Genomic DNA, 14715 nt, shown 5'->3' on the forward strand with positions numbered 1-14715 from the left:
GTCATAATTATTCCATTGTTTTCTTTTGGATGAAGGGCAATCAGATTCTCAGTGCTCTTTCTGTTGAAGAATACAAGGCAACATTGAAAATCATCAAGCAAGCTATTCTTGCCACAGATTTAGCACTATACATAAAGTAAGTTGCAGTCATTATATTTTAGGCTTGGATGTGTGATTTTTCTCCTTTGTTTTTTAAGAATGTAAAAATGTACAAATTTTCCTTTTTAGGCATTTAATAAATAATAAATGTTTGTATGCTTTTCAGAAGAAGAGGAGAGTTTTTTGACCTTCTGAGGAATAATCAGTTTAACCTACAACAGCCTTATCAAAAGGAATTATTTTTGTAAGTTTTTTAAGGATATTTTGTAGTCTGGTTTTTTCCCCTAGAGTTAGCAATTATTGGTTTGCTTTCATTGGGCGATTGGGCTGGGCAGTAAGAGAACAAAAATTACATAAATATGGGTGAATTACTTGCTTCTAATTATTTGGTAAGGTCTCATATTCTTTGCCAAACAAGATTATTTTCCAACATGACTTGACAAAGTACCATATTGTTCCTTGGATGAAAGTCTATTGTTTAAAAGCACTGAACTGTTAAAATCAGTATTCTTAGCTTTCAGAGAAAATATTTGTTTTGCTTTGCATCAGAGTAGTTAGTTTACATTTACAACAGGAATCTAGTCCTTCAGCAAGAATCAGGTTCATTGTGGATGTAGGACACTTTTGCTTTATAGCACATGGTATATAAAAACTGAGGATGGTTTCTATATGCTCTTATGGATGTGGCCGGATGGGAGCTTTGACCTTTTCAGTTAGTACTGACCGGTCACCATACCATGAGCTTTTGCAACATATTATCTTGCTTATTAATGCCCATGATAAATGAATGACTGAGTTGTCACAAATAGCCAATGAAGATAAAGATCTGGCCACAGGCTGAGTCTGTAAATTGTATAGAATAGATCTGGTTTCAGAACACTGAATCATAGTGGTTTCTCAAGTCTTTCCTTTTTTAGTGGGACAAAGTTTTATAGCAGCCCAACATTGGCAGCAGCTATTGTTATCAAATATATAACTCATCAAAAAGGAAAGAATTTTGCCTTTCATGAATTATATGAGAGACAAGCAAAAACAGATGTGATCTACAGTGACATATAATTATGTAAACCAGTGACTGTAATGGTCTGGGCTAGTTGTAGGACATTCATAAATGCTTTAAGCATGGACCGCGTTAGGGAGGTGTTTCCAGCTATGTTCCTAAGAACATGTCCTCCATGGATCTAGTCATCTCTAGCTGCATGCTGGCTGGGGAATTCTGGGAGTTGAAGTCTAAGGTTGAGAAACACTGAACTATACTCTTTCAATAAGGATCAGGAATAGTCACTAAACACAGAAATCTATGACTGCTTAATAGAGAGAGAAAGAAATTGAATGGTGGGAAAAATGGAATAGCAATTTGAAAAGGAGCTATGCCCTCCTTACTGCAATATTTTAAGCCCCACAATAACGAATATTATCATTTGCAGCTATTCAAGTCATGATGAAGTTGTATGTTTCCAGAGTTTTGTTTTGTTTTTTAAATGAAATTTGGGATGTCACAAATATTCTTATTTTGCTATAGAAGTGTTATGCTTTTCAAAATATATACTGTAAAAGTATGGCTTTCTGGCTTTTACAGGGCAATGCTGATGACAGCATGTGACTTATCAGCAATAACAAAACCATGGCCAGTTCAGCAGCGGGTAGGTATCTACCAAAAGCCTGATCAGATTCCTTATTTCCCTGAATGTACTGTTCCTGCTATTCCTCTCATCTGAACCCACTCTGCATTTGGCACAGATATTAATTGCTGCCTAGCAGATTATTGTACAAACTGTTTTTGCAATGAAACGTGACACATTAAAGTCAGTAAATCAGTAAAAATTCTTAAAAAGACAGCATTAAAAATAGTGTATAGTTTCTCTCTCTCCTTTTATTTATAATCTGCTTTTTAAAAGAGCTTATTTAGTAGGTTTGCCCCCTAATTTTAAACCAGAAAACCCTAGTGTGCCATTGAACCTCAGAGAAAGTGGCTAGTAAAAGTCAAGGAGCTCCATAATCATATGGAGACATGAACCTAGTTCTCATACCAATATCTTAACTACTATGCTATACTAGATACAAAGATTATTATCTATAGATTACATTTACTAAAAAAGATAGCAGACATATATTTTCCTTTATGCAGATTGCTGAACTTGTAGCTGCAGAGTTCTTTGACCAAGGAGATAAAGAAAGAAAAGAACTTAACATTGAACCCACAGTAAGTAGAAGCACAACATTTTAAGACTGTTTTGTTCTAGAAATTTATTTTATATAGCATTTTTATTATTTCATGCAAAATCAAATATTTATTTCTATCAAGTATAGTTAGAATTCTTTATCCTTTACCAATAAAGGGTTTGTAGCTCAGGGTTGAAATGAGAGGCTGAAAAGAGCATTGATGGTGTTATCAATGATAATTAAACATCTGCAAGAAAACAATCAAGCTCCGAGATCACCGAGGACCCCTCTTTTTCCTTTATTGCAACCCAATCAGCTTATTACTGAAATATGAAATGTCTAAAAGTTTCCAGAGAACCTTAACAACAAAAGCCCAAGCTTTCAACTTTTTGTATTTATGTGTTAATGCCTTCCAAACAGTGATCACCAACATGTTTCAAACTAGCATTTATGGGATCAATGATGTTCATTTTAGATATACATAAACTGGACTTGATTTCTCGGTGGTTGATTATTTAGCACTGAGAGCCCATAATGAAATATACAGTACGTTCCTTCTCTCTTGAAAAATTGCAATGAAAAGAAAACCTGAATCTGTGATATTGAATTTATGCTTTATTTTCTGTAGGATGTAACTAGCCATTTGATACTGCAATTGTACAATTAGGAAAATATGTATGTACAATGAACCTGAAAATAAGAGTTATTTCCATGATTTATGCTTTCCAAAGAATATGCTGTATGTGTACTTTGTCTGACACTAAAGGAAGTCACCAGAATTTCTCAGTTATTATAATGAGAATACTCTGAGACAAAATGTTGATATAAAGTGTATTTTATATAAAAGGGATGATTTGGATTTGGATGATCTGTATATATGCCCCACAACTTGAAAATACATGTGTGTCTGTTTTTTTTATTACAAACCAGTCAGCATTAACTTTACCATATGAAAAATGATCTATTGAGACTAAAAGCATGATGAAGTCACATTTAAATGCATATTTCCATTTACATTGATTTTTTTTATGGGATTTTGTCCTGGCTCATTTAGAGTCTCCATTAACAATATTATGGTAACATTAATGGATTGTACCTCCTCAATAAAATTCCTACTTCCCAATTAAAGAAATTAGGGATCAACGAAACTGGCTTATCAATGACCATATAGGTTACTGAGACTGAAATGGGATTTGAATGCAGACCAACCTTTCCTGACTGAAAAGGACAAGGTAATGGGCATGGTCAAATTTGGATGCTCTAGAACTAATCTTGCTCCAATATTTGTATTTTTTTTTCAGGATTTAATGAACAGAGAAAAGAAAAACAAAATTCCCAGCATGCAAGTTGGATTCATTGATGCTATCTGCTTACAGCTTTATGAGGTATTCTGCATGAAACTGTCAAAGGGCATAATTATTTGTATCAGTGTTATATGCAAGTACTGAATTAAAAACTGCATTTTCTGTTCAAAGGGATTTAGGTGAAAGCAGATGACAGTAATTACCCATTGAGATGAAGGCTTCACATCCTTAAAAGCACATTTCAAAGAAGTTTAGTTTATTTCAAAGTGTAGAGCCAGACAATATTGGTTTCAGGGCCTAATTTATTCCTTATAAGCACTGAGAGACAGAGGCTCTCCCAAGACTCGATTCTTTTTCCATTAATCTAATTCATGTTTCTGTTTTTGCAGGCATTAACCTACATATCGGAAGCCTGTTACCCTTTGCTTGAGGGCTGCAGGAAGAACCGGCAGAAATGGCAGGCTTTATCTGAAGAACAGGAAAATAATTTGATCATTGGAGAAAGCAATCAGCCCAAACGGAACTGAAATAGACATTTATTAGGACATACTGGTTTACAAAGAAGATATTTATATAGCATAATTTGGAGATACCTAATGTTTTACTAGACACTGTATGAAATAGGTGCATAATTTGCCACTGCTGTATTTAAATAACAAGAAACGTATATTTTTGCACAGCACTCAAGAACACAATATTAATTATTTTTATGTAGTCTGATGTATCATAATTGTATATTTCCAATCGATCTGCAACTAGCAGATCTAATTAGCCCTGCTCAATAGAGGTGTGGAAGTGGACAATTTTTAGGACTGCTTCAGAAAATTCTTGGTCCGGAGTTGTATATAGTTATTTAGTTTTGATCAATGGCCAGTATTTTAAAATTACTGTATGTGGCACTTTCTGTTGTTTTTTTTATAGTGCCTCTTCTTAAATGTAAATAATGAAAAAACAGTGTTGCATTTGAAAGCTAGAAGTTACCAGAGAAGCAAGGTGGGCAGCATTTGCTTGGCATGGGGGAGGAACAGAGCACTGAATTAATATTGCTTGTTCTAAGAAATCTGTTTTTTTCAGGGTGAGGCATGTTGAGCTCAAAGGCTAAAGTACAAGTATCAAGGGAATATGCTGCATCTGTGACTTTTCCTGTCATGGGAATGCTTGAGTTTTACTCATTATGTTGCAGCAGCTGAAGAAGAGCGCAAATGAAATTGTCCAGAGTTTCTTAATAATAATGAAATGTTTAAGAAATACATAATTAAAATTGAACTACTTAAAACTACAAGAAAGAGTACTTAAGTTGTGAAGAAGCTGGAAACGGGACATGTAGAAAGAAAAAAAAGATTAAAATGATCTTCAGTTTATTGGAATCAAAATACGGTCCCCAAAATATGGTCCTGCTTAAAGAACACTAGACAGAAAAAACCATGAAATCAACGGGGTACATTATGAAAAGGCCAGATTTCCTTTTAAAATGGAATAATTGCTATGGTTATCATAAAACAGTATCAAAAACATCAGAGAGAAGTCATTGCCAGTCCTTAGAAATAACTGTTCATATTTTTTTAAGGAGTGGCTTTTCAAATGAAGAATGCTCTAGAATTTCATAAGATTGTTTGAATTTAAAGAAGCACAATCACATAGTTTGTAAAACAGTATCCAGAAATGGAATTGCCAAAAGCATTCAGGGAACTCTGTCAAAAGTAGCTTTAAAAAAAGTTAAAGAATGCAACAACAGGGAATGGCCTAGATCAGGGGTAGCATAGCTGACTCAGGAATTCTGGGAGTTGAAGTCCATGAGTCATAAAAGAGTCAAGGTTGCCCACCCCTGGCCTAGATGAAACAAATCCTGCTGACATTCAAGAAAAACAGTATCCAGGGTTACCAGCTGTCAGGCAAAAACAGAACATATCCTTTTTGTCCTTATATCCTCTGGCTGACTGACATAGCTTTAAAATCAAATATTGTCCAGTTTTTGTATGTAACGAGCTGTCTCTTCCTGAGCAGCTTTTCCCAATGGCACAATATTTACCTAATAAATGCTAAATGCAAATTAACAAGGACAGCTCTGTGACCTTAATTAGTACCTTCCAGTCAGCTTATGCTACTGCATGGGTGTCAAACCTGATCACGTCACATGATGTATCATGACATATCACACCATTTTTTGCCTTTGCAGACCTGGGGTGGGCATGGCCTGTGCGTGACGCATCCGGCTCATGGGCCACCAGTTTGACACCCCTGTGCTACTGCCTCAAACTGACAAGACTTTAATCAGTTACAGGTAGTCTTCAATTTACGACCACAACTGGGATTTAAATTTCTGTCACTAAGCAATGTAACGGTTAAGTGAATCATGCCCAATTTTAGTTCTTTTTGCCACAATTGCTGAATGAATCACACAGTTATTAAGTGAATTTAGATTCCTCCATTGATTTTGCTTGTCAGAAGCTCACTGGGAAGGTTGTAAATGATGATCAAATGACATTGGGATGCTGCAACCATCATGAATACATCATGCCCAGCTGTCAAGCACCCAAGTTTTGATCATATGGCCATGGGGATGCTGTGATGGTTGTAAGTGTAAGGACTGGTCAAAGTAGTTTTTTTAGTGCCATCATAACTTTAAATGGTTGTTAAACTTTTTTTGACAGTTTTTTATTGAAAGTTTTGTTGTGGATGCCAAGAAGGATAATCGGTGTGTCTTCCTTTGCCTGTTCAGCTATCTGGTAATCCTAACCATGTATAAAATAATATTTGGATTGACAGAATTATTTGTCAATATAAATTATTAATATAAAGTGTTTTTGCCACAATACTACTAGAAGCTAGTAGTAGAAAAAGAGGACATATCTTTTTTTTAATAAGAAGATTTGCACTTTTTTTGTTTTAGTACTATCATCAGGCTTACAGTTAGGGCAACAGTTTATTAATGAGGTAAAAGCTTTCATCTGGTTTCTCTCAACATCATTGTATCCTTATACTTTTAGAGAAGCAAAAGGAGCTCATCTTAAAGAAACAGGAGCTTTATTTATTAGGGGCTTCTGGGAAAGGTTCTCGCATTAGCTGTCATGCTAAGAGCTTATTATGAGACTCTGGACCTGGATTAACTTTTGGAAGATGGTACAAATAAGGTCAGTTAGTATGAGTATGTTTTTATAGTGTGCAATAAAAAACATTATGAAATACTGATATCCGTTCTAGGGCTCAAGAGTAGCTTTTTTGTAGGGTTGGCTAATGGTGAAGTTATTACAGGCATTATTGATTGCAACATTTTAAAGTCTCCAGTTAGTCAAATGAAAGCACTGAACTTTGTTTCTCTAACCACTGAACAATATATATTCACTAAGTTTTCCACTCCTGCTCCTACATTTGATAAAAATGTTAGCTATCATTTGACTGACCTTTTTACAAAAACTTATTCATATCATTTCCGACAAATCAATGTAATTTCATTAGTCCCTAGCATCCTGCAGTATTCTGAAGCTAAGCAGGCTAGCCCCATGCTGTTCTCAGATCAGTGATATACGACAAACATTTCTTTGGAGTAGAATAATTTCACACCAAGTGAGGCCTCTCTTTGACATGGTAATTTTAATGAGACTGATTTTAGGGAAAGCTTTCCTATTCAAGGGTAAATGATCTGTAATCTGTGGACGTCCCTTCCAAGAATACCAGTATAGATTAAAATACTACCGTATTTAAGAGGAAAAAGCTAACTGATTAGTTGAAAACTATTAATATTGAGGTTAATTAATATATGAGATTATTAATGCATTAATTAATATGAGAATATTAATATATTGAGGTTAATATATGAGGTTAACAAAATCTAGTAAATGGACTTTAGTATAAAATCTAAGTAACAAATTGCTTAAATTCGTATGATCACTAACATGGAGACACACCACTATTTAACTATAATTCTTAGGTGTGGTAGAATCTCCTTAACTATGCTTTAATCTGCATGATTGAAAGTAAACCCATTACTAATATTTTGTAGGGTAAGTACTGTACAAATCAGGTTAAGAAAGACAGATTATATGTAAACAAAGAACTTGCAGAATTCATTTTTGAGAAACAGGTCAAGCACTACTCATTTTGTCTCAGATAAATACTACTTAAATAGACATACTGAAATAAAGCATTAGAGTATGTCTATTCCTTTATGACAATAAATTTACTGAAAGTTTTAATAAAGTTATTAAAGATTCAGGAAGAAGGTAGTTCTATTCACTTATAAAGAAAGCAAACTCTTTTAGTTTATCATCCTCACTATTTTATGAAGTCTATATATGTACTATGGGAGACTTCAGTTTCATGCATCTGTAAAAACCAAGAAATAATATATTTGGAAATTGTAACACGTTCATAACTTAAAGCATATATTTTAAAAGCATTAAATTCAAATCCAAACTAATTTCTGTTGAATGCTGAAAGAAAATTAGATCAGTGATTGGTAACAATTCATGGATGTTTAGATTTGTGCAATTTAAATACATAATATAGATGAAGCTTATCAATGAAATGTGGAATATGTAGAAGTGTCCCAACCTAAAAATAAAAAGCCCAAGTTCTCAATTTAAGATAATTGGATTTTAGGATGTTTTGTTCCCAAAACATTGACCATCAATTTGTTTCAAACTAACATTTTGGGGTCAATGATGTTCATTTTAGGTATACATATACATAATTTGACTTCTCAGTAGCTAATTATTCAGCATTGGTAACCTTGATGTGTGATTAAAATGTGTTCTTTCTCACTTGAAAAATTGCAGTGAAAAGAAACCTGAATCTAAGGTGTTAATTTTTTCTGCCTTTTCCATAAATTTAAGTAGCCATTTATAATGCAGTTGTACAATGAGAATAACATGTATCTAGAATAAACCTGAAAATAAGATTTAGCATTTTCGGGTTTAGACATAAATATAGCAATTCAGTATTGTCAGGCATATTTGATTAACTCTGGACAATACCATGTTCTTGACTTTCATAAAATACCCAAATTTTGGTAGAGTCATGGAGCCTTGTTCATTCCAGTCAGATTAAAGTTATATTTTACCTTTTTTCTGTAAAAACTGTGGAGATAGATGTGGATTTATCTCTGCAATCACTGCATTTTTCTATAAGCTGTATTATATAAAGAAGCCGATGAACTTGTAACCTCCATTCCCTCGACTTCTACTCTTGTTGCCTTTTATATGCAGAATAGGAAGAATAGTAGGAGATAGAAATAAAATCATATCGCTTTTTCCCTTGGTTTAGAATTCTGTTTTTTTCATATTTCTCTGAATCAGTGGGACAGTCTCCACCCAGCATGAGCTGAAGGCAAAGAAAATAGAGGAAGCAGTACTGCTAAGTTTGCCCTAATTTTCTCTCTTTGCATGCAAAATATGTTTAGCATTATAATGACTGAAGAGGGCATATGTCTTCTTACAATGCAGTAAGGACACTCATGATTTTGAGATGAGTTTATACATCACTTGCTGTACTAATAGGGTTCTGCTTTTCTGAAACATTTGAACAACTACAATGTGTGTATATGTGTTTCTGAACACTGTTTTTATTGGTTACATAGTTGTTAACTTTTAAAAGCATATTTATATTTGAAAGATTCCTCAAAGTTTAGATTTCTCACTTACTTGGGTTACAAATATTTTTTTTATTTAAGGTAGCTACGAGGTCTAGGAAATTAAATATGCTATTAAATCATTTTCTCTTAAGTTGCTATTTATTTGAGTTATTTTTGTTCATTATTGCTTCACTTTCCCAATTTAAAATAATGTAACAAAACAAGTTTAAATTATCGAAGGGTAAAATATATGTACAGATAATCCTTGACTTACGACCACAGTTGGGACTGGAACTTCCATTGCTAAGCAATTCAGTTGTTAATTGAGTCATGCCTGATTTCACAAACTGTTTTGCCATGATTATTAAGTGAATTATCATGGTTGTTCAATGAATCCTACTTTCATTAAGCAAACTCAATTTCGCCTGTTGACTTTGCTTGTTGGAAACTGGCTGAGAGGCTCACAATAATGTGACCCCCTGGGATATTGCATTGGTCATAAGTTGAGGATTGGTTGTACATTTCTTTTTTCAGTGCCATTGTGACTTTGAACTGTTATTAAACTAATGGTCATAAGGCAAGGACTATCTCTATACATAAAATACTTCTTAAAAACACTTGGTTTTTATGCTGATACATACTAACTCTCAAGCTTTAAAGAAAGCATATCGTATAATTATAGTATTTCTGAAATCCCATATTCTTAAAAAGAAATTCTCAATTTCTGGTTTAAAAATATGAATAAATGTATATTTCAGTGCCTAAGTGTACAAAATATCCTTTTTTAATCTCACTTGGTTACCCTTGCATTAAATTTCTTGGCAAGTCTGAACAGCATTTTTTTTCCTTGTATGCTACAAGATTGCAATGAATTTTGAGCCATCCTAAGCATGCCATTATCACATTCAAGACAGGAAAAATGAAGAAGAATGAATACATAATTAAACTCAAGTATGACATGTCAGGAATGAATCAGCATCACTCCTTGCCAGTTGTATATTTTGAAAGGACAGGGTGGTGGTTGTTTTGCTAATGCAACATATGCAAACTAGTAAGCCTCTGAGCAACTTCCATGATTTTCCTCTCAGATCTAAAACAACCATTTCTGTTACAGGATTTGTGGAAAATTCTAGGCAAATAACAAGGAGCATGCACTTTATTTAGGAAGCCAACATTACCAAAAAATACTATGAGGTAAAATTAAGTGGGCTAGGTGTGGGCACCATTCTCCATTCTGGTGCCTATTTAGGAGGATGGGGATTTGTGGAGTTATAATTTAAACACATTTTGAAAAAGAATGACCATCTTACTTCCTTTTGTTCCAGTTTTTTTCCAGGTCCTGATATCCCTGAGCAGCTTGGGCCTAACAACATAAATTATCTCACCAGGTTTTTGTGAGGATAAAATAGGCATAGCCATGCATGTAACCTAGAGTGTGTTGGAGGAAAGATGAGAGGTCCTGTAGAACTGGAAATTCAGAGGGAAGCACAGCAAGAACTTCCCACATTTGTAGAATCTGGTAGGTCAATAGGTAGATTGGCCAATTTCCACTCCAAATCTACAGAATTTCGTTTGATGTCTTCTTAGATTTTTCTATAAACCATAATACACTAATTATGAGAGATGCTGTTGCTCAGTGAATTTTAGGTTACGGCTATGACCCAATAATACTCAATCTAATATTCCTCTTTACAGAAAACTTAAGAGGATATCAAGGTCTTATATTAATGAAACTCTGATGTATTCCAATGCCCGTTGCTTTGTTTTCAACAGCTTCTGTTATGCTGAGTAAATGTATTACGTTTTCTTGATTTGCTGGTAAATATTTTAGAGAAAACAAGCCACTTCTTCTTGATGGCTACATATGGCATCATAGCTTATGTAATCTCTTGAGAAAATAATATGTTCAGAAAATTGGAAGTATTAGAGATTTTTGAAAGTGTCCACGTTCATTGTCCACAGCATAGAGATTTCTCAATGCTTCAGAATTCTCCGTCCTTGGCCTCTTGATCGAACAAATGTTTCTTCAACAGTTCTGTGATGGGATCAACCTTACAATAAGATTGGGGAAGTAGAATAGCGGATTTTCAACAGCGGATTTTTCTTACTGAATTTCTTTTTTAGCCATCGTGTTTATAGTGGACTTTGCATGTATTTCTTTCAGATAAGAAAAAAAAATTCTAGATCCTGCCTAAATAAAAAATATTTCATTTTTGTAAAAGAACAAGAAAAGTATTAGAAGTTTGATTTTTATTTATAATTTTGAAAGAGCTGCAACAGGTTTTGAATCAGTCATAAGAGTATATTTTTAATTGGCTAAATCACACTTCAGTAAATGTTAATAGACTAGCCCAAATCTTGATCCAAACACTGGTGTTTTCTTTATTATTAGCTGCAGATTGCCAAGCATTGTTTAGTGATGATTTTGAAGCTGTCTCTCAAAGTTCACTCTGGAGAGGATTGAAAAAAAATAGACACCAACACCTCTTAGATAACACCAATTATTAGATATATTGACATTGAAAATGCCTATCAATTTCATAGCAGCTTAGAATGATTATATCCAATGAATCTGTTAAAATACAGCTGCACAATACAGCTATACCATCATCTGAAACACAACTATAGAGAGAGAATTCCATACAACAATAAAACTCCTATATGTTTTACTATTTGCTCAATTGTATTTAATGATTCTTCAGTAGTGAAACAATTTCTCCTACCACACTTGAACTCACAGATTAATTTGCAGGGTCTTGGACAGGTTACATATCACATACAATTGGACCTTTGTCCTTCAACAGAAGGGATCTGTTAATTCAGAAGAACAATTTAGAAGCTTCCCTCATTGACATTTTTCCTGTGGACTTCATTCTGTGACAATGAAGAATTCTGTCTAAAGGTAGGATTGATTCTATATGACATGGAGACAGAAATAATTCTTTAAATTCTTCCAGAAATTTCGACCAGGCCAGTGCTTGGTTCAGATCCTGGAAGTCATGACTATATGGCTTCTTATTCTACATGCTAAATATGAACTCAATTCTTTAAAAGATCTTTTGTAGTCAAAATGAAATAGTCCAAATGAGGCTAGTAGAAGCACAAGAAGACAAAAGAAAACCCTGTAGGATGGGAAAAAATCCCTCAAGCAACTAAGTGAATTAAATAAGTTCAATAGCCATGTGGTTCAGAAGAGGAGCAGCATCCTAGAAAATAGAATGGTGTGCTGACTGGAATTTGCTTTGCTGTAACTAATCAGCTTCTCAGTTCATTCATAGTGAAGAATGACTATGGTATACCAGCTGAATGGATAGTTCCATTCTGATCCTAAGTAATTTTAACAGTAATTTATCGGGTGGCACTATATATTTCTCTAATAATCAAATTTAAATATATAAATAGCCTGCCTGCCTAAATGCACTTAGCACTTCCATTTCTCTTCATACCTTAAGTATTTCTTGGATTTTTCAGCCTTTTTTTGGGGAGGTCTTGTTTCTGTTGTTCCTGTTCCTGCTTTCGTCCCCGATCTTTATTCAGTGTTTTCTACAAGTGAAAGATTTACTCATTTTTTTTAGAGGCCATGCAAGACCTTCAAATAATTTACACCCCTCCACTCCCTAATTTATGCAGGTCATGATTTTTTAAAAATACGTTTTCTTGGGAAGTATATGATAATCAGTGCTGGATGACATTAAAGAAATTACTTATATATGATAACTCACCTGTTGTCCTTGATTTTGCTTACCATCCTCATTTTTATCCTTAAAAAATAGAAAAATAAAATCCATTTGTCTCCCCTTTATATGTATCAGAAAAAGAACAACACAAAACTGCCTCTTAGGGGTGGGAAATCTGTGCCTAACATAACTTGCTGAACTGCTCGCATGATCCATGTTGTGGGTATGGCATTGCCTTCTCTAAGTGCCTTAAGACGTCTAAGATATCTAATATGCCAAAGATGCCTAAGATGTCTGGCGACCAAATACCTATTTAATAGAGCAAGTCAAGACCTTTAAATATTTGAGGATTGTCTTCCAAGCTATAGATAATCATAAATCACTATGTCACTTTAAATGCACAAAAACCAATGTTGGCTTTATAAACCTTTTACTTCTTCAAAGGAGCTCAGCATATACTGTACCTGCAGTGCTGAAAGTCTTCTTAGCTAAGATCTGAGCCCAGTTCCTTTTGGGAGCTCAGTTGGGCCCCTACAAGTCATTCCTTCCTTTGAGAAGAATTCAGTCCAGGTTTTTGAGAACCATCTTTCAAGCACCTTGCTGAGTTTCTAACACAGTCCTTTGCTGTGAAGATGGCTATCTTAAAATTGAAACTTCTGCCTGGATTTACATCTTTTCCTACTGACCTAAGCATGTCTTTCCAGTTGGTTTGGCCCCTTTAATTAGGACCAGCAACTTCCAGTGTTCTTGGAACCAGGCAATACATGCCAAATTGCAGCTATTCGTGGCCTGCCATCATCTTGATGGACTACAAACATGCACTAACTAATCTCAAACAGCAGCCCATTGAAAGCAGACTTTCCAGTTCTACTGAGAAACACCTTCTTGAGCCACTCTCCATTTCCTCCTCTATCCAGCTAGGTATCTAAGTTGAGGTAGAGGAATAATTGAATCATTTTTATTATTCTCTATTGCCCTCTCTATCCAGGTGCTTGCCAGGAATTATTATTTGTATTCTTTACTAAATATCCTGGTCATTCCAATCTGTTTTATCTCAAAAAGTTATTGTTGGATCAATCAGATTTTATTTCTTTGACCACAACCAAGTACTGTTTTGTAGTCTGCACAGTATGCCATAGTAACCCTTTTTAGATATTTTAAAATAACTATATTATTTGTTTGTTTATTACATTTATTGCCCACCCATCTTTCCATAGGGTAACTCTGGGCAGCTTTTTATCTTAATTAACTGTGACTTTTGCATTCTATTTGCTATTCTATGAGCAAATAAAGATTCGATTGATTGATTGATTGCTGCCTTCTTCTAACTTTAAGGAAATCTATGCTATTGAAAACATTTTCAGTCTTAAATTAAGTTTGTAAAGTATATGTGCTTTAGACCAGGCGTGTGGTTAGACAGAGTGGAGCCACAGAAGGACTGCAAGGTATTTCTGATAACCTATTGCTCCCTCTTATTCTCTACTGTCTAGGGCCTACTGTCTAGGGCTTTTCCCTTCACCACTTTCTCACCCTTTCCACCTTTCTGTATGGTTTTTCTACATTTTTGCCATTCTGTATTTCTCTCTATCTGGTTCTACTCTCAGCTCCCTGTTTCAGAGTCCCATCTCTTGGTCTTTCTCTTTACCTTGTTTCCCCCACTCCAATCATAAATGTTATATAGCTCGCCCTCTACTGGTGGCAAAATAATCTGCACCATTTTCAATATTTTTTTAATAGGGTAGTTATGGAGAAGAAACTATGTACTTGCATATTGAGTAAATAATAAATCTAAAAAGTAAACTGAAAAAGAGAAAAAAAGGGAAATGTGCCCATCCATTTTGGTTCCTAATCCAACCCATTTTTGGAGTGTGGGGGTTTTTTTTAGATTTTTTTCCTGACTTTT

General features: G+C 34.4%; 1 protein-coding gene across 2 annotated transcripts in view; it reads left to right on the forward strand.

Moving 5' to 3' along the window:
* Nucleotides 1-4847, forward strand: part of PDE5A (phosphodiesterase 5A) — a 77388-nt gene extending 72541 nt beyond the window's left edge. For both annotated transcript variants that reach the window (XM_015818577.1, XM_015818578.1), the window contains exons 16-21: nt 36-136; nt 266-343; nt 1679-1742; nt 2228-2302; nt 3564-3647; nt 3956-4847. In XM_015818577.1, coding sequence (XP_015674063.1) covers nt 36-136; nt 266-343; nt 1679-1742; nt 2228-2302; nt 3564-3647; nt 3956-4093 — 540 coding nt within the window. In that variant the 3' untranslated portion in view covers nt 4094-4847. The remainder of the gene's footprint in view (nt 1-35; nt 137-265; nt 344-1678; nt 1743-2227; nt 2303-3563; nt 3648-3955) is intronic.
* The last annotated feature ends 9868 nt before the right edge of the window (nt 4848-14715 follow it).

This window comes from Protobothrops mucrosquamatus, unplaced genomic scaffold, assembly GCF_001527695.2.
Source record: "Protobothrops mucrosquamatus isolate PMUCROS unplaced genomic scaffold, P.Mucros_1.0 scaffold766, whole genome shotgun sequence".
NCBI classification, from domain to species: domain Eukaryota; kingdom Metazoa; phylum Chordata; class Lepidosauria; order Squamata; family Viperidae; genus Protobothrops; species Protobothrops mucrosquamatus.